This window comes from Dasypus novemcinctus, chromosome 13 (genome assembly GCF_030445035.2).
Source record: "Dasypus novemcinctus isolate mDasNov1 chromosome 13, mDasNov1.1.hap2, whole genome shotgun sequence".
In the NCBI taxonomy this organism is placed as follows: domain Eukaryota; kingdom Metazoa; phylum Chordata; class Mammalia; order Cingulata; family Dasypodidae; genus Dasypus; species Dasypus novemcinctus.
The window spans coordinates 37,878,077-37,898,147 of NC_080685.1; the positions used below are offsets into that span (position 1 = coordinate 37,878,077).

Here is a 20,071-nt window from a genome sequence, read left to right on the forward strand (position 1 = left end):
GAACTCAGATAGACTTTTTTTTTACTATGAGGAGAAAGCCAAGTACTGTGGATAGTGGAGCAGGAAGGTAGAATAAGTCTAGCTCCCTGATGACCTTGTGAACTATTCCACCAACTGTGAATGGCCAGTTCCAGACTTTTTTACATGAGTGAGAAAGAAACTTCTTTCTTGTTTAAGGCATCCTTATTTATTTCAAGCTGGTATCCATGTGATTTAAGAAAAGTCCAGAGAGAAGAAGTAATTAAAGGAGAGAGGGTTACTCTGGAAGAGCAGAGCGAAGTATAAGGCTCAACTTTGTGAGCAGTGCTCATATTTATAGAAGAGGCTCTGTCAAAATAAACCAAACAGACCAATGGTAACAGGCACAAGAGAGGCACCAGTAGTGGACCATATCACGGAACAGGAGAAGATAGTCTCAAGAAGGGGGTTATCCCTGATGTCTAATGACTCGGAGTGTTTGACTGTGGTAGAGGTTGAAAAAGGCCCTGGAATTAGTCTCTTAGGAAGTTTTTGGTGACCTTTGAGAATATAGTACAAGTAAAATGATTCCAGTAGAGGCCAGAGAATAGAAGACTGAGGAAAGAATAGGTGAGGAAGTGGAGGAGAAATCTGACAGTGAAAGAAAGGTGGTAAAATAGAATAGTAGCTATGAGGTCAAACAAATTCAGTTATTTTATTTTGTTTGAAGACAGAAAAGATTGATGGGGCAGGAGTGAAAGGGAGGGAAAGCAGAGAGATTTCTCTGATACACCCTGCTCTGGGTTGGGGTTCCTATTCGTGGGCTCTCTTAAGTTCTGTGTTTTCTTATCATAATACCTGCCACATTGCTGTGTAGTCATGAATCCCCTTCTCTCTTTCTAGACACTGTGAACTCTTTAAGTCCAGGGACCTTACCTTCAAATCCCCAGCTCCCAGCACAGTGCAGGACGCACATGCCACACATGTCTGATATGGAATAAAAGGTGGAAAGGAAAGTGGGAATAGGGGAAGGTATAGCTTTTCAAACAGAGGGGGTTAATTTGAAGTGGAAGATAAAAAGGAAAGGATGAGTGAGAAGAAAAAGGTATTTGAAGGTGCTGTTGGTGGAGATAGGAGGATACAAGTGAGGCTGCTTGGTAAGGTGGAGGTGGCTCAGGTATGAGACAGGTGGGCCTGTGTTCAAGTTCTAACCTGACATTTACTTATCTTACATTACTACAAGATGGGATATACTAATATCTGCCTCATATAGTTTTTGTGTTTACTATGTAGCGGGCATTTTGGAATAGAGAGGGTAGAATGGAAGAAGTCCATGCTTAATGGCCTTCCTCTCTTTGGTAATGAAGGAGGTAAGCCCACCTGCTGAGAGTGAGAAGGCAAGAGTGAGACTGGGTAGGAAGTATGAACATGAGGGGCACATGTTTTGAATCCAGGTAAATTTGAATATGACTGTTACCTTGAACAAATTTTTGAAACTTACTGAAACTCAGGTTCCTTTTCTCTAAAATGTGGATAATTATTAGAGGCAATTCTGAAGACAAAACACTTAATACAATGCCTGCCACATATAGATGGCAATTGCTATTATTATTATCTTGATAAATAGAAAAAGTTTTGGAAAATGCTACTATTAGGAACACCATGGGAAGTCAACAAGAGATGGAGGAAAGGATCAAGGGGTTGCAGGCCTTGGGAGCCCAGTGGAAGAAGAGGTGACTTGCACTTATAATATCTCTGAGTGGGATTTCCTGACTTCCATATACCAGACCATGGAGTGTGAAAGGCAGGAAAAAAGCAACAGTGCTAGAGGAGAAACAAAGGTTAAAAATACTCTGGAACTCTGGGGTGTGGCTTGGATGGAAAAATCTATGTCCTGTGACCCTTATATAGCTATTAACCTGGAATTCCAGGAGCAGGATAATACCAGCTTGGTTAGAGAACACTGTGAGCAAACTGTTTCTTGGAGGTGGCCCTTCCCTCTTCTTTTGAGCTGGGGTATCTATCTTGACTCTGTGAATAGCCTGGTAATTCCTATGTTCCCTGGATGATCCCATAAATATTGATGAATCTACAAATGTACATTTCATGATTAAGCAGTTGCCAGCAATTGCTAACTGGAGGAAAAGAAAGGTATTTGTAAAATAATCATTAAGTTTATATGGGTTAGAAAGATGGATGGGGTAGAAGGCACATAAGTGGATATAGAGAAATTTTTCAGGGCTAGGGGAGAGAAACTTACTTTAAAAAGTGCTGGGTGGAACCAAAGAGATTTAAAAAAATATATCCTGGCTATTTGTTTTTAATTAGAGAAGTTGTGGGTTTACAGAACAATCATGCATAAAATACAGGATTCCTATATACCACCATATTACTAACACCTTTGTAGTAAATTTGTCGTAGTTGATGAAAACACGTTTTTATAACACTTGGGTTGCTTCTGTCTTTTGATCATTGTCAATAACGCTGCTATGAGCATCAGTGTGCAAATATCTGTTTGAATCCCTGGTTTCAATTCTTTTCTTTACATACATAGAAGAGGGATTGCCAGGTCATATGGTATTTTTATACTTAACTTTCTGAGAAACTGCCAAATGGCTGTGCACAGCACCTGCATCATTTTATATTCCTACCAGCAATGAAATATTTATAATTTTTAAAAAAGTAGCCAGGCTAGTGGGTGGCAAATGGTATTCTCATTGTGGTTTTATTTGCATTTCCCTAATGGATAATGATGCTGCATTTTTTCATGTGCTTTTTGGCCATTTATATAGCTTTTTGGAAAAATGTCTATTCAAGTCTTTTGCCCATTTTAAAATTGGGTTGCTTGACTTTTTGTTGTTGAGTTGAGGGATTTATTTGTAATTTCTGGATATTAAACCCTTATCATGTATGTGGTTTCCAAATATGTTCTCCCATTATGTAGGTTGTCATTTTAATTTCATGATCAAGTCCTTTGAGGTGCAAGGTTTCTAATTTTGATGAAACCCCATTTATCTATTTTTTCTTTTGTTGCGTGTGCTTTGGTATAAAATCTAAGAAACCATTGCCTAACACAAGGTCCTGAAGATGCTTCCCTATGTTTTCTTGTAGGAGTTTTATATTTCTGGTTCTTATAGTGAACTTTGTGTATAGTGTGAGGTAGGAGGTCCACCTTCATTTTTTAAAAAATTAATTAATTAATTTTTAAAATTTTTAATTTATTTCTCTCTCCTTCCCCCTCCCCCCACCCAGTGTCTGCTCTCTGTGTCCATTCGCTGTGTGTTCTTCTGTGACTGCTTCTATCCTTATTAGTGGCTCCTGGAATCTGTGTTTCTTTTTGTTGCGTCATCTTGTTGTGTCAGTTCTCCGCGTGTGCGGTGCCATTCTTGGGCAGGCTGCACTTTCTTTTGTGCTGGGCAGCTCTCCTTACGGGGTGCACACCTTGCACGTGGGCTCCCCTACGTGGGGGATGCCACTGCGAGGCATGGAACTCCTTGCGTGCATCAGCACTGCGCATGTGCCAGCTCCACACAGGTCAAGGAGGCCTGGGGTTAGAACCGGGGACATCCCATGTGGCAGGCAGATGCCCTATCCATTGGGCCAAGTCCGCTTTCCCACCTTCATTCTTTTGCTAATGAAGATCCATATTTCTCAGCTCCATTTGTTGAAGAGATTATTCTTTCCCAATTGAGTGGATTTTGCCCCCTTGTCAAAAAACCAGGTGAACAAAAATGTGAGGGTTGATTTCTGAGCTCACAATTCAATTACATTGGTCTTTATGTCTGTCCTTGTTCCAGTACCTGCTATTTTTTAAATTATTACTGAGGCTTTGTAATAAGTTTTAGTATTGGGAAGTGTGAGTCTTCCAACTTTGTTCCTTTTCAAGATGGCTTTGGCTATTTGGAGCCCCTTACCATTCCATATAAATTTGATGATAGGCGTTTCCATTTCTGCAAAGAAGGTTGCTGGAATTTTTTTTTTTTTTTTGGTTGCTGGAATTTTGATTGGGATTGCATTGAATCTGGAAATCACTTTGGATAGAATTGACATCTTAACAATATTTCATCTTCCAATCCATGAACACAGAATGTCCTTCCACACATTTAGGTCTTCTTTGATTTATTTTAGCAAAGTTTTGTCGTCTCCTGTGTACAAGTCCTGTACATTCTTGATTAGATTTTTTTCTAAGATATCTGATTCTTTTAGTTGTTATCGTAAATGGAATTTTCTTCTTGATTTCTTCTTGAATTGTTCATTCCTAGTATATAGAAAACTACTGATTTTGGGATATTGATCTTGTACCCTGTCACTTTTCTGAATTCATTTCTTAGCTCTAAAAAATTTGTTATGGATTTTTCAGGATTTTCTGTATATAGGATCAAGTCATCTGCAAATAGGGAAAGTTTAACTTCTTTCTTTCCAACTTGCCTTCCATGTCTTTTATTTTTTTTTACCTCTTTTCTTATTGTCTTTTTAAAAAAAGATAAATAGATCACATAAAATGTTACATTAAAAAGCATAAGAGGTTCCCATATACCCCACCCCACCCCCATCCCACCCTCACTCCTCCCACATCAACATCCCCTTTCATCAGTAAGGCACATTCATTGCATTTGGTGAATACACCCTAGAGCACTGCTACATGCATGGACCACAGTTTACATTGTAGTTCACATTCTTCCCCAGTCCATCCAGTGGGTTATGGCAGGATATACAATGTCCTGCATCAGTCCTTGCAATATGATTGGACAGATGCAGGACATTTTTGGGATACCTCTTCCTCCCTCTACCTGCCCTCAGCAACGCCCGTGGCCACCATCTGTATATCAATGATACGATTTCTTCCATTGCTAGAGACACAACAGTTCTATAGTAGAATACCAGCAAGTCCACTCCAATCCATATTATATTCCTCCATCCTGTGGACCCTGAGATGGTGATGTTCACTCCACCTCTAAATTGATGCGATTCTCCTGCTTGTAGTCATGTCTTTTTTTCTTTCTTTCTTTCTTTCTTTCTTTCTTTCTTTCTTTCTTTCTTTCTTTCTTTCTTTCTTTCTTTCTTTCTTTCTTTCTTTCTTTCTTTCTTTCTTTCTTTCTTTCTTTCTTTCTCTCTTTCTCTCTTTCTCTCTTTCTCTCTCTCTCTCTCTCTCTCTCTCTCTCTCTCTCTCTTCCTTCCTTCCTTCCTTCCTTCCTTCCTTCCTTCCTTCCTTCCTTCCTTCCTTCTTTTCCTTTCTTTCCTTTCTTTCTTTCTTCATTCTCATTTTCAAAATTTTCTTAACAACTAGAGGATGCTTATTAAACGTTTGTTAAAGAATGAATAGAGAATGAATGGATACTTTCTTGCTACTGACCCAACTATATTTTTCCAGCAATGAAAAGAAAACAAGGTAGAAGAATCTAGGCAAGAGAAAAGGTGAGGGCCAGAGAGAACTCTTTATTGGTATCTGTGTCTTTGTATGGTAGGTGAAGGGTACAAACTGATAAGGAGAAGGAGTAATTGGTTAACTGTAGCTTCTTTCCACTCCAATATTCTTATAAGTTTGCAAAGAAAACTTATAGATGGTCAGAGTTGAGGTCCACACCATGGTTAGTAAAAATGTCCTGAACTAGGGATAAAAAAGAACATGGTTAACCAGGTGGCAGCAGAAGGTATTCCAGGGGGCTGTTCTCCCACAGAATCTTTGATAAACTAGAAAAACATGGCAGAGACATCTTCCTCAAAACTCTGAAAAACAGTTAAATGGTTGCAGTAATGGGGCAAATGCTGAATTAAGAAGAGGCAGCTTTTAAAAATGGTAGGACTGGGAGAGAGTGTAAACTACAACATAAACTATAATCTATGCTGTGTAGTAATGCTCCAAAATGTGTTCATCAATTGCAATGAATGTACCACACCAATGAAAGAAGTTGTCGATGTGGGAGGAGTGAGCAGTGTGGGGAGTGGGGTATATGCAAACATCTTATATTTTTTAATTTAACATTTTGTGTGATCTATGTATCTTTAAAAAAAGATATTAAAGAAATTTTTTAAAGGGTGGGAGACAGATATTTGCACAAGAATATTCATTTTGGCATTATTCACAATTGCCAAAATATAGATGCAACCCAAGTGTCTCTAAGCAGATGAATGGATGAAAAAAATGTGGTATATACATTCAATGGAATATTATTCAGCAATGAAAAGAAAAGAAGTTCTGATACATGTGACAATATAGATGAACCTTGAAGTCATAATGTTGAGTGAAATAAGCCAGGCACAAAAACCAAATATTGTATGATCTCAGTTATGTGCAATAATTATACTAAGCAAAATCATAGAGCCAGAAACTATAATACAGGTTACCAGGGATAGGGTCGGGGTAGAGAATGGGGAGTTAATGCTTAATTGGTACAGAATTTCTATTTGGTCTGATGGAAAAGTTTTGGTAATGGATGATCATGTTGGTAGCACAACATCGTAAGTGTATTTAACAGCTCTGAATTATGTATTTGAATGTGGCTAAAAGGGGAATTTTTAGGTTGTATTTATGTTGCTGGAATAAAACATTAAAAAAAAACCATGTAGATCTGTACAACACAAACATAGGACCCTAACGTACACTATGGACTACAGTTAAGAGTACAATTATAATAATGTTCTTCCATTATCTGTAACACGTTTCTACACCAATGCAAAATGTTAATAATAGGGAATACTATAATTGTGAGGACAGGCTTATGGGAAGACTATATTTCCTGCCTAAATTTTCTATTACTAAATCACTAAATTTTCTACAGCTTCTCAAATATAAGAAAATGAAAAAAGGAAACACGGTCTAGTCTAGTCAAGATTCTGATGCCAACTAATAAATGACCAAAAATAAGTCACTTACTTGTTATGTCTCAGGTCCTAGTCGGTAAATAAAATAAAAAGATCTTCTCCACCACCTTGAGGAATTATGGTATTTAGAATAATGAGGCTGCTCTAAATTGTGTATACTACTGGAGAAGAATCAAGAGACCCTAAGGGGTGTCCTGCTATGAGGCACATTCTCTGCCCACTCCCAATAACTTACTGATTAAGAGCCAGTCTGCCTGGACCTGGATCCTGGCTCTGCCAGTTACTAGCAACCTCTCTGTGCCTCAATTTCTTAAACTTTAAAATGAAGCTAATAGCACTTACCTCATAGCAGTGCTATGAGATTTAAATGACTTAATATTTGTAAACTTCTTACAACAGTGCTTGGCATATGTTAAGTGTTATATGTATTTATTATGTAAAGCAAATAAGCATTTTTTTTAAGATTTTTATTTTTATTTATTTCTCTCCTCTTCCTACCTCCCCCCCCCCCCCCCCCCCGTTGTCTGCTCTCTGCTCTCTGTGTTGTCCATTCACTGTGTATTCTTCTGAGCTTCTTTTTGTTGCTTCATCTTATTGTGTCAGCTCTCCGTGTGGGCGGCGCCATTCTTAGGCAGGCTGCACTTTTTTTCGCGCTGGGCAGCTCTCCTTATGGGGCGCACTCCTTGCACGTGGGGCTCCCCTACGTGGGGGACACCCCTGCATGGCATAGCACACCTTGCGCGCATCAGCACTGCACATGGGCCAGCTCATCACGGGTCAGGGAGGCCTAGGGTTTGAACCGCGGACCTCACATATGGTAGGCGGATGCCCTAACCACTGGGCCTATCCATTGGGCCAAGTCTGCATAAGCATTTTTATAGAGATTAAAATAACACTGCAGGTAACTCAGAATGGAAAAATAAAGATTGGGGTATTAGGACTATTAAGGAGATGTTAGAGAAGTCAACATGTAGCTATTAAGAATGGAAATGGGGAAGATTGTATTGTTGCTTAACAACCACCACCCACACCCCTTGCATCTTTAGGAAACTTTAAATAAACATTTCTGGTTCTTTTTTTTTTTTTTTTGGCACTAACCAACTGTCCCCCCACTGTTTCACAGAGTCAGTATGTGCTTTATTTAAGTAGGCACATGTGGGCACTGCATGGTATAAAGCTTGAGGTCATCTCAACTTTCTGAACTCAAGGGCATGACTCTCCCCTGGGGTGGCAAGAGTCATAAGGCCCAAAGAGGAAAATATGCTTTGCTACTGCCTGTGATTGGTGTGTGTTATGTGCCATGTATGCTGATTCAGACATAGGCCTTTACTTCTTGGATCAATCCATGATAAGATAGGAGCAACTTCCTGATAACCACCTCTATGAAGCAGAAACAAAATAAAACTTGATAAATTCCAGAACAGCATCTTGGTCACAGGGAATCCCAATGACAGATTAGAAATATTGCACATTTAGTATCCTAGGAACCCAGGTAGGGGGTAGCACTGATGGCCCAGCAAGACTCCTAAGGGTCAGGGAGCAGCTTCAGAGAGCTCTGCCAGCCAGAAGGTTGTGGATTGGGAAAAGAATTAATCAAGATCATCTCAGACCTTTGTCAAGCAAGTATCTCAAGGGCACCTTCTAGAAGAGCCAAAGAAAGGGGAGCTTTGGTCTAATTCTTTGTAGGGAGGTTAAGAATGGCACTGATGATGGTTACTCAGGGGCTCTTTGATACTTCAAAAGTACGGTCAACTTAACCTATTCAGGAAAGTAAATTAGACATATGTAGGAGAATTTGATGCACAGAAAAGGTCTGAGGCTGAGGGAATCAACAGTCATCTCCATTTCTTTCTCTAAAATCAATCTTGTTTCTGGTCTGTGAATCTCCTATCTTCCTAGAAACACTAAATTACTATGGCATCTTTGGCCAAAAGTAAATACTAGTTACTTTCATAAAGTACAGACATAGTTGTTCATTCAGCAAACTACTGAAAACCTACCTGCTCCTGCCAGGCACTGGCTAGGGTATGTGTGGGAAGCAAAACAAGGAAAACCACAAAATGTGGGTCTCCATTTTAGCTTCAGTTATTGAGTGGCTGCTTCAAATGATTCTTCAGTTTCAATACCTTTTTCAAAACCATCATAAGAATTAGACTGTGCAGACATTTATAAAATTGCCATTTGATGCAACTGTAAGCTTCAGCTAATATACAGGGTACACCCTACCCTAAATCTTTGCTACTCCAAATAAGGATTGAGAAAGGGGAAGAAGAAGTGGCAGTAGAGCATCTTTCATTATTGTAGGCCTGGGAGGTTGACCAGAAGGGATGGGATGCACCTTGTGGTAGAAAGCAAAGAGGAAGCAAGTTGCTAAGCAGCCAGAAATTTTGTGTTACTCTCCAGACAGACGGAAAATTCTTGGTTATTAGGTTTTAAGAAAAAAGAACCTATGACCCCTGAACAATAGTAAACTATTTCCCCCTGGAACTTGTACTTTTATCTTTATTGAGATTTGGGTTCATTTGAATCAGCTTCTTCAAAACACACAGACAAATGAGTAAACACACACATTCTTAAAACAGAGATGAAGTAGAAGCCATCCATTTTTTAAAATTACTGCAGGAAGCGGACTTGGTTCAATGGATAGAGTGTCTGTCTACCACGTGGGAGGTCCAGGGTTCAAACCCCAGGCCTCCTTGACCTGTGTGGAGCTGGCCCACATGCAGTGCTGATGTGTGCAAGGAGTGCCTTGCCATGCAGGGGTGTCCCCCATGTAAGGGAGTCCCACAGGCAAGGATAGTGCCCCGTAAGGAGAGCCACCCAGTGCGAAAAAAAGTGCAGCCAGCCCTGGAGTGGTGCCACACACATGGAGAGCTGACACAGCAAGATGATACAACAAAACAAGACACAGATTCTGGGTGCCACTGACAATAGAAGTGGACACAGAAGAACACACAGCGAATGGACACAGAGAATAGACAACTGGGGCGGGGGGGTGGGTGGCGTGGAGAGAACTAAATAAATAAAAATAAATCTTAAAAAAAATCACTGCTTCCCTCTATTAGTGTACAATCAAAAATTGAGTATAACAAAAGAAATGTGGGTAGGTAGACAGCTCCACTGACAGCCCCCGCACTGATTGCTCATACCTTTCTTTTTAAGCATCCACATAGATGAACCTAGTTATTCCCAAACTTGCAGATTCATTTCTCTCCAAGGTCCAAGAGAGAAAGACTAACAGGAAAAACTTGAACCTAAATGGCCTAGCACTGACCTTTGGACCCCTGTTGTGATGGCATTCTTGATGCTTCATTTGTCACCCTCTTGATTTCCAGGACTGCTTCAACAGATCGCCTTAATGAGATATTTTTCTAATCCCTCCCATCAGGGTCCCATGTTATCACAAAGATGCAGCTTCCCAGCTTTTATTTGGAAACTGGGCTTTTGAATTGATGTCTTAATATCCAGTTTTCCCTAAAATTAATATGTCTTCATTTCTATAACTAGGTTTCTGCTTTTCAGCCCATTCTGAATGTTTGTGGTAGTGGCTGCTCAAATCTTTTTCCAGAAGAGAAACCTTGTCTTATTCCTGAAGGCCCTTCTGTACCAGGACTTCAGACAAAGGGCAGGTGACTCTTTCCAGGTCCTTCCCCAGACATGAAATCCTGACATGATCCCCAGGATGACGGCTGGGATCTAATCATCCATGGACAGATATCCAGATGGGCCTATTCAACTCCTGGACTTCTAAGAATGCACTTTTGGAATGCCTCATGACTGCATTCTACATCCAACAGAACAGCAGCTGTATTGGACCCTTGTTTATTTTGAAGAAGCTAATTCAAGTTAGCCCAGTTCATACTGTAGTGAATGGTCTTGAACTTGGGTACCTGGAGTTGGTTATTTCCTTGGATATCCTACTCTACTGGCCTTCCTAAGATTCTACTGTTGGCAAGGGTCTTCCCAACAGCCACATCCCTCTGTGGGAGGGTAGATACAGAGCCAGCCTCTGCCTGAACAACCCTGCTTGCTGAGAATAAATAAATCTCCACTCTTGATTGACAAATTGCAAAATGCAATAGCCATTAATAGTGGAGATAGTGTTTTGCTCCACTTCATCAGCAAAGTGGATGTGGGCAGCATTGCTCAGTGGTTAAGTCTATGGACACTGGAAAAGTTCAAATCCTATGTCCTACACTTTTTTTTTCCCATATTAGATCAATTGTATTGACTATGGTTTTACAACATATGAAATAACTATCCAGTCAGTTCCTGCCAGACTTACTCTTCCCTTTGGGGACATATTACCTTCCCAAATAAACTGATAAAGGATGAGAATTGATAATGGGTAGAGAGATTTTCTGCATCTGCCTCTAGGCCTGAGGTTGGGGGCTGGGGTGTGGGAATAGCCAGTTTAGTTTATGGAGTTGACAACAAAAGCTCACCAAACAATGTGCAGTATAAACTAAGATCTTTTCAAAGTAACCTGAATTTAAAACATGCTTGTGTGTTTCTAAAGATTGGTCATTTCTTATTGACAGAAATTAGGATGCTTATCAAGAGACCTGAAAGAAAATCCAGGCCCTCAAAATTGCCCTTGCATTTTCAAGTAGGTAATTCATTTTTATGCTCTTGGTCTTGAGCCATGGTTCCTGCAGATGCCCAACTGTTGGTGGCTGAACTTTCCCACAAAGGTGACCTCACAGAAGAAGTGAAGTGATGATTCCAGAACACTCTTGAGAAATCAAAAGGGACATCAGTTTTCTTTATAGGGACTCTTCAGACTAGAGATGAAAGTATTTCTTTCTATACGGTTTGGCTAACTGACCTCCAACTTTCTGTGTCTCAACATTTTCAACTGTAAAATGGGGATATTAATAGTGCCCATGTCATAGAATATGGTGAAGATTAAACAAAATAATAAATGCAGACTACTTAGAGTAATGCCAGACATGTAGTGATGGATCCATAAATTGTTATCACTACTAGTGATGGGAGATAGGAGAAGGGAGCAAGAGGAGGGGTCAAAGAAACTGGAGCAAGGAAGGACTGGAGAAAAGGAGGATGTAAAAGAGTGTGAGAGAAAACATGTTGAGGGAAAGGGATATACATAGTCAATACATAGTCAATACAATTGGGATATGGGGGGCTTTTTTGTCCTTTATTCCAGAGGATGAGTGGTTAGTAAGATATAGGAAGACAATCAGAGTCATGATGTTGTTAAAGCCATGATGAGAAAGTTGAAATCAGAGCATGAGACTGTGAGTCCTGATTCTTAGAGAAAATATTTCCAACACGGGACATTCACGAGTTTGTACTCAGAGTTCTGTAATTTCAGGGGAAAACGGGGATTTCTAATTTCATCTTTCCACTGCTTCTTGGTTGCTTCAACCACACACTATCAGTGTTGACCCTAAGCCCAAATGACTATCAGGGGCCACCTACACCAGGAATGGCAGCGGAGGCATGTGGGGTAGATTTCTACATTTAGGAAATGTTTGCAGAATAATCTTTAAGAGGCAAACAGATCCACTCAGTCAAGATGAAAGCTTTACCATGAAAACAAGTCCCCACCCTCCCATTTCATGTGCTCCTGAATATCTCATCCCTGATTTCCTGTTCCAGAGTCCTGACAGCCCACACCTAAGCTAAAACTCCCAGCCCCTCTCTCCTGCTCATGTTCCTTGCACCATCCTAAACAGAGGAGACCTGCCCAGGATCGCTGCAATAAAGCCCTTGTGCTTTCTAATTCTATGTTGCAAGCAAGTATGAAACACAACAGCAGCATTAGCTAATATTTGTAGAGCACTTACTATGTTCCAGCTATTGTATCAAGTGTTGTACACGCACTATCATTTTGATTCTTAAAGCAACACTACTGGATAGGTACCAATAATTTCCCTATTTTGAAATCAAAGACACAGGTTGAAAGAGGTTATATAACTTGTCTAGAGTCACAGAACTAGTGGATGAGTATTTACTATTTTACTAGCTGATTTGACCACTTTGATTTCAGATTCAGTAGCGGAGACAAGTATATACAAGAGCTGCCATTTACTTTAGTATGTGTTAGCCCTTTGAAGCACCTTTTTTTTTTCTTTCCAAATTCTACTCAATTTATTCATTTTTTAAAAAGATATTACATTAAAAAAAATGAGGTCCCCATTCATCCCCACTGTCCCCACCCCACCACTCCCCCCACAGTAACACTCTCCCCCATCATCATGTCACATCCATTGCATCTGGTGAGTACATCTCTGGGCATCACTGCACCCCATGTCCCGTGTTCCACACCATAGCCCACACTTTCCCACGTTCCATCCAGTGGGCCATGGGAGGACATACAACATCTGGCAATTGTCCCTGGAGCACCACCCAGGACAACTCCAAGTCCCGAGAATGCCATCAAGAATTTGAAACCTTAATGACTGAGGAGGTCAGTTGGAGCAAAAAGACCTCTCAGCTTGAACTCAGAACGGATGTCCATTTCCAACTCTATCAACTTCTTGTTGTGAAACTTCAAGTGAATTGCCTAACCTCTAAATTTTATTTTACTTTTATTTTGCATAATGGGATTAATAATATTGTCTTGCCTATTTCAATGGTTTTAGTATGGATCACATAAGAATATAGGCATAAAAATGGTGGAATACTTTACAAATTAATTGGTATTAAAGGTCTCCTTGTCAGTCCTTCTCTGGAAGATTGAAGATATCCCTAGATTTCTACTTAGGTTCTAGTCAACTCTTTCCCCCCTCTACTTGCATGTTCTGTCTGCCATGCAAGCCTGACCACATAGGTTCCCAAATCTAGGTCTGTCAGGTGATTGCAACCTCCATGGAGCTCAAATTAAAGGTGCCAGAGCTTTAAGTGATCAAAGGAACCAGAGAGACCAAGGTGTACATTAATTCTATGTTTTAAGGAAGTCCTAACCTACTAGGCTCCCTGGGCTCTAACTCATGCCAGGAATTTACTAATACATTTCCAGGGTTGGTAAAAGATACTAGAAACAAAGATTTAGATATGCCAAATATAGTGAAGTTTTATATAAAAGCACAATTGTTTGGATTTTTGAGATAATGTATGTGGAGTGACAAAGCACTTTCAGACCTATGTTAATGTTACATAGTTTTCTTTGTAATAACAACCTATATTTGTTTTGTCCTTTATAGTTTACCATTAAGCCATAAGTGAGAAAGACAGGGTTTTTTGTTCAAGTTCCCCACCTTTTTCCTGAGACCTAATTTATTATAAAATAGAAATAATAATCTTTTCCCCATTAATTTGTTTAGAAATTTTAAAAGAAAAAAGCAGAGTAATTGCTCTGAACATGCTTTGAAAATAAAGGGAGCTTATAGAAATGAGGTTTTAAAATAATGAATCATGCATTCACTCTAATCTTTAGAGCAATGAAATGTAATTCAGAGGGCATATCTTTGTCAAAATTCATATAACTCATATAATTGTAATGTCAAAGAGAAATTGCTTTCAAATTATTCAAAGTTTTGAATTATTTATGTGTTTTCTGGACTTTGTGGATGGATCTACCAAGAGTTGGCTCTCCTGAGCAAAGGGATTTGTCTCAAACCATTAAAGACTGTGCAAGGGAAAATTCAGAAATATTAACTTTAAAGCTGAAAACCATTTAGGTTTTGATCTTAAGTCTTTCCCCAGTCAGCTGGTTCACTTTTCAGTATAGAAGTTACTGAGCTACGTTGTTTCTGTTGAAACTACATACCAAAAGGGTACTTCAATATTTTACTTAAGAGCAATTTCTAAAGCTTTGTGGAAAGCTAGGAGGGAGTTAACAAAGAACAAAACTCACAGGTTTGCAGGCAAACGAGCAATATCCATAGGCAGTGCTGAGCCATATTCTTCCAAAGTCTAATCTTCTGTGTAAAAGTCAGTTTCACTTGAGTTTTCTTGCTCCTTTTTATAGCCATACTTCAGGAAGGAAGTGTAAGCTAACTGATTTGGGAAGTGCTGGTCTTTGTTTAATGACACTAGTTTTTTCCTATTATAACTTCAGTGTCTAGCATGAATTAATGATTAATTCAACAAATATATGAGTGCCTACTATATACCAGACACTCTTCTGTGTGCTAGCAATTTAAAAATCAACAAAGCAATTGATCTCCCTCTTTTCATGGAGCTTATACTTCTACTGGGGAGAATAGCAATTAAACAGGCAATTCCAACTTACTGTGATATGTGTTTCAATAAGGGAAATATAGGGAACTAGGAGAATAGCAGGGGTTTGAGAAAGCTTCAGCTGAAGGAACTAAAAAATCAATCTGAAAAAGACCTGAAGAACCTTCTTAGGTGAAAAGTAGTGGGGCATGGGGAAGAGGAAGAGTGATGTGGTTTTTTTTTTAAGAAAAAAAATTATATTCAATTACCTTGGTATTTGTCCAGGAGACACAACGAATACCAAAAATGATGAGTACCAGACAAATTTTTTTCGGTAAGCAATAATGTAGATAAATTTAACGTGTTCCCAAACCAAAGACAATGCACATTTTTAAGGCAATATGTAAAAGGTAGTATTGTATATCATTACTTTACATGAGAAATAAACCAAAAAATTAATAAATATTTAGATTATGTAAAATAAAAACTTCACTTTACCTGTACTGAGGAGAGTCCATGGCCTAATGGGACGGTGGGAGAAGAGTGGTGAAGAGGAGAGGTCACATGGAATGTTGCTTGGAAGGAGAGTCCCCCTCTAATAGAAACTGGGCACTTGCACTTCAGGTGTTCTCTTTTCTGCCATTTTTTCAACTTGCACCACAGGCTCTGACACACTTTTTGTGAACTTCACTAAAAAATTACCCAAAAGGGACCGTTTCTGTCTTCTTTTCAGAATTCCTCTAAAGTGTGAAATTGCTTAGTTATTCAATAAATTCACATTTCTGCTGGTCAGAGCTTTGTCCAAATGGTACCTCTCCACAGCATTGTGAACTTCTGCCCATTTTGCAAACATTTCTTTTATCAAGGAACTGGGGACATCCTCCCTTATCTCTTCCTCACCTGAAGAAATTTCTTCAGCCACCTCTTGTTGCTCCTTCTATAGTTCCTGCAGCTCCTCAGTGCTGAGCTCTTCATGATGTTCCTGCACTAGCTCCTCAACATCAGCAGTTTTGACCTTCAGACCCATGGATGGGCCCAAAGATACAATACCCTACACAACTGTACCCTCTGTACCTGCAGGTGGGGTCAGCCTCAGACCTTTCAAAGTCTCTCTGAGTCACAGCTTCTCATCACAAATTCTGGCCTGTTAATGCTGTCTCCTCTTTTGTGATGTAGGTTCTACTTGGCACTTCCCCCCAAAAAAACTCTGGTATTATCACAGTTAAAAACTTGGGGAATAAAACCCTCAGCCTCTACGTCATGTTAAAATTCACTGATAAATTCATCAGCAGCCATTTTATTAGCACTTGTTGCCTCCCCATACTTCATAATACTATGGATGACAGTCCTCTTTTAAAAATTATCAAAACAGCCGTGACTGGCCTTAAAAACTTCAACACTCTTAGTACTCAGTTCCGGTTTTTTTTCAAAAGTTTGGCATGCAACACTCACTTTTTCACATATCATGGCTGCAGATACACCGTCACCCTCTAACTGCTTCACCATTACCCAAATTAATAACAGCTTTCAACTATGAGTGTTTGGGAACACTACTTTGTTACTGCTTTAACTCCTTTCACAACATCAGCCTTTTTTAAAATGACTTCTTTATTCTTAATGATGAAGGAGACTGTTGTTCTAGACATACTGTATTCCCTAGCAAGATCCATAATATGAATGCTGTGCTCATATTTACCTATTATTTCTTTTTTTGTTGTTCAATGGTGGTGCGAAGTAATTTTCTTTTCTGTTCAGCACTCACAGTTCATTTTCTTAGAACCAATAATGAGAAAAAAAACTGCGAAAATACACAAAATGACCACAGAAGCTAAGACTGCAATGAGATGTGCACAGGGCAAGAGCTACCATGTGACAAACACATGACCCTTTGTTTTGGCTGGAGAAGATACCGACTACACAAAGTTCTAGCTTGCATGTTGAGTACCAAAAAAACAACGTGTACTGAGACAAAATTTTTGTGTCAAAATGTGAGTACCAAGTTTGATGAGTTTCAAAGCAATCCAGTACCAAGGTATGACTGTGACTGAACTGCATATGCAAACTAACATTATATAATCAATCCTGAACTCAGTCTTATTTTAAAAATTAATGTTAAAATACCTCTTCCTTTTTTTTCAATTTGATTTTCTCTTTGTTTTGTGTTTTTTTTTTTTCTTTTTCTTCTCCTCTTCTTCATTTACTCTTTTTTTTTCTTGTAATGCCTGCAACTTACTCAATTCTTCATTCTTTTCATCATTAGCTTCACTGCTTATGCTGCCTACATGCAAAACTATGTACCCTTTGGGGTCTACTCAGAGAAATTTGTGACATTGAAAAGTCAGATGACCAGGGTAGTCACATTTTTTTGCACCCTCCTCTGACACTGTCCTTGTTGCAACCTGGGATTGCCATGGCGCTTGCAGAGGGGTTGCTGGAGCCCTTGGCTTTCCAGAGTGCCCTGGCTTACCGCTGGCTGTGAGGACAGCGCACTGCTGAGGAGCCTCTCCCTCCCAGCCGTGCTGCACAACCTCCATGAGAGTCTGAGAGGGCCTTTTGAAGAATGTTTTGATACACAATCGGAGCTAAATAAATGGTAGTAATTAATATAATTAATAATTAAGATCACACATTACTAAAGACGCAATGAGGATCTGATAGATTTGAAAGAGATCTTGAGACTATCTAGTCTATTTTGCAGATGGGAAACTGAGGCTCAGAATGTAAGGAAGTGATTTTTCCCAAGATCACACAGGGAATTAGTTAATTCAGGTAAACACCAGCAAGTGTCACTAGGGAAACACTCACAGGCACGAAAGACAGCAGGTGCAGAGAGGCATGCTTAGGCTGAGTTCAGCTGGCTGTAACACAGGACTGCTCTCCAGGAGAGGGCTTCCACCACCATTGGAAGAATAAGAGTGGCTTTGAGGCATAGTGGGATTGGTGATGAAAATAAACATTTGGGTTCTCAAGTCAAGCAGTATGAATATGGACCCAATTGTTTGGGGGGAGTGCTGGGAAGGCTAGGGGAAGTTAGATTGTGTACAGTCTTTCCCACTGAGAGGAAGAGTTCTCATGCCAGCTAGCTTATTTCTAGGCAACCTAACCTGACTGGATCATTCACTGGACAATCCTGCTTATCATTCTCCACATAAGCTTGTTTACCATCGAGCAGTTGAGTACCTTTATGTAGATAAAATAAACTGGGAAGCTGTTTGGGACCAAAAAAGGATCAAAAATAAAAATAGGATTTCCCAAATTCTTAATATTTCACTTTACAAGATTAAGCCATGTTACTTTCACCTTTTTAGCAAACACATCTTCCTGAAATACTACATGTGCAAAAACACACATTTAGCATGTATTATTAATTGTACAGAGAAGGAAGAAGGAAGAAAGAGAAGATGAAGTTGCCAAGAGTTGACCACTTCACTTCATATTCTCTTTTTAGGAATGTTAATTCTTCCCTTAGCATTTAAATGCTTACCTGGTCACATGTCCTTAGAAATTCTAGGTTGGTATCTTGCCCAAGGTCTTATTTCCTCTTGTGCCTGCACCAGTGTCCTGTCTTTGTCTTTCAATTTCAGATTGCCAGACAACTAGTAGATATTAGTCAAGAATATACTGGCATTTGAGATATCTTCTCTTGATAAGAATGCAGGATATGAAAGATCTTCAATTCCATGGTAACACCAAGAAAACCGGATGAAATAAAATAATAATTTTCTATGGGGATAGCAAAGTATAGTGTATACAAGAAATCCTTGATGGACTGAATTCCTGAGAGAAGTGTGCCCTTTATGGATGAGCGGAGAGACTAGTAGCTGATTCTAAAATTTATATGATTCCAAAGGACTTAGACTAGGAAAATAACTTTGAAGAAGAAAACCAAGTTGGAGCTAAAACTATGTGATTTCAAGGTATCTATATGCAAAACAAACAAAAAATCAACTTTGATCCATCTCATACCATATGTAAAAGTTCATTCAAAATATATCATAAACCTAAATGTAAAACCTAAATTTATAAAACTTCCAGAAGAAAAAAGGAGAAAATATTTGCAAATTTGGGTAGCCAACCATTTCTAAGATACAACACCAGAAACAGAATTCATAAAATAATTGATAAATTAGATTTCAAAAAATTAATAACTTATGCTGTTTGAAAGATACTGTTAAGAGAATGAAAAGATAAAACAAATATGTCTGATAAAGGACTTGTATCCAGAATATATAAAAATCTCTTGAAACTCAACAATAAGAAAAAAAATAACTCAATAAAATAAATGGGCAAGAGATTTGAATAGGCACTCCAAAGAAGATAAAAGGTTGGGAAATAAACACATGAAAAGGTGCCCAAAATCATTAGTTATTAGGGAAACATAAAGTAAAACCATAAAGATACACTACTACATACCTATGAAAATATCTAAATGTAAAAAGACTGACCATACCAAATGTTGGCAGGAATGTGGAGGAATTGGAACTCTCGTACACTGCTGGTGGAAATGTAAAATGGCATCATCACTTCAGAAAGCAGTATTGCAATTTCTTAAAAAGTTAAACTACATTTACCATTTAATTCAGCTATTGCATTCATAAGTATTTACTAAAGAGAAATGAAAGCATAAGTTTATACAAAGACTTGTACACAATTGTTCATTAAAACTTTGTAATAACCAAAAAAACCTGGAAACAACCCAAATGTGTATATTAACAGGTGAATGGATAAATAAACTGTGTTATTTCCATAATTATGAAATACTACACAGCAATAAAGAGGCGTGAACACATAACAACATGGATGAATAGCAACATAATTCTGAGTGAAAGAAGTCAGATGCAAGGGAAATGGTTGTGGCTCAACTGATAGAGCATCCGCCTACCCTATGGAGGGTCTAGGGTGCGATACCCAGGGCCTCGTGACCTGTGTGGTGAGCTGGCCCATGCACAGTGCTGCCGTGCACAGGAGTGCCGCGCACAAGGAGTGCCATGCAATGCAAGGGTGCCCTCCGCGTAAGGGTGCATCACGCTCAAGGAGTGCACCCGGCAAGGAGAGCTGCCCTGCTCTAAAAAAGTGCAGCCCTGCCCAGGAGTCGCACTGCACACACGGAGAGGTGATGCAGCAAGATGGTGCAACAAAAAAAGCAACACAATTTCCTGGT

The 20,071-nt window shown here is 39.2% G+C and overlaps 1 protein-coding gene across 1 annotated transcript in view; it reads right to left on the reverse strand.

Annotated features, from left to right (window-relative positions):
- CD84 (CD84 molecule) overlaps positions 1 to 14,711 on the reverse strand; it is a 37,887-nt gene extending 23,176 nt beyond the window's left edge. The window contains exon 1 of the mRNA XM_004448407.4: positions 14,606 to 14,711. Coding sequence (XP_004448464.2) covers positions 14,606 to 14,651 — 46 coding nt within the window. The 5' untranslated portion in view covers positions 14,652 to 14,711. The remainder of the gene's footprint in view (positions 1 to 14,605) is intronic.
- Positions 14,712 to 20,071: the final 5,360 nt, after the last annotated feature.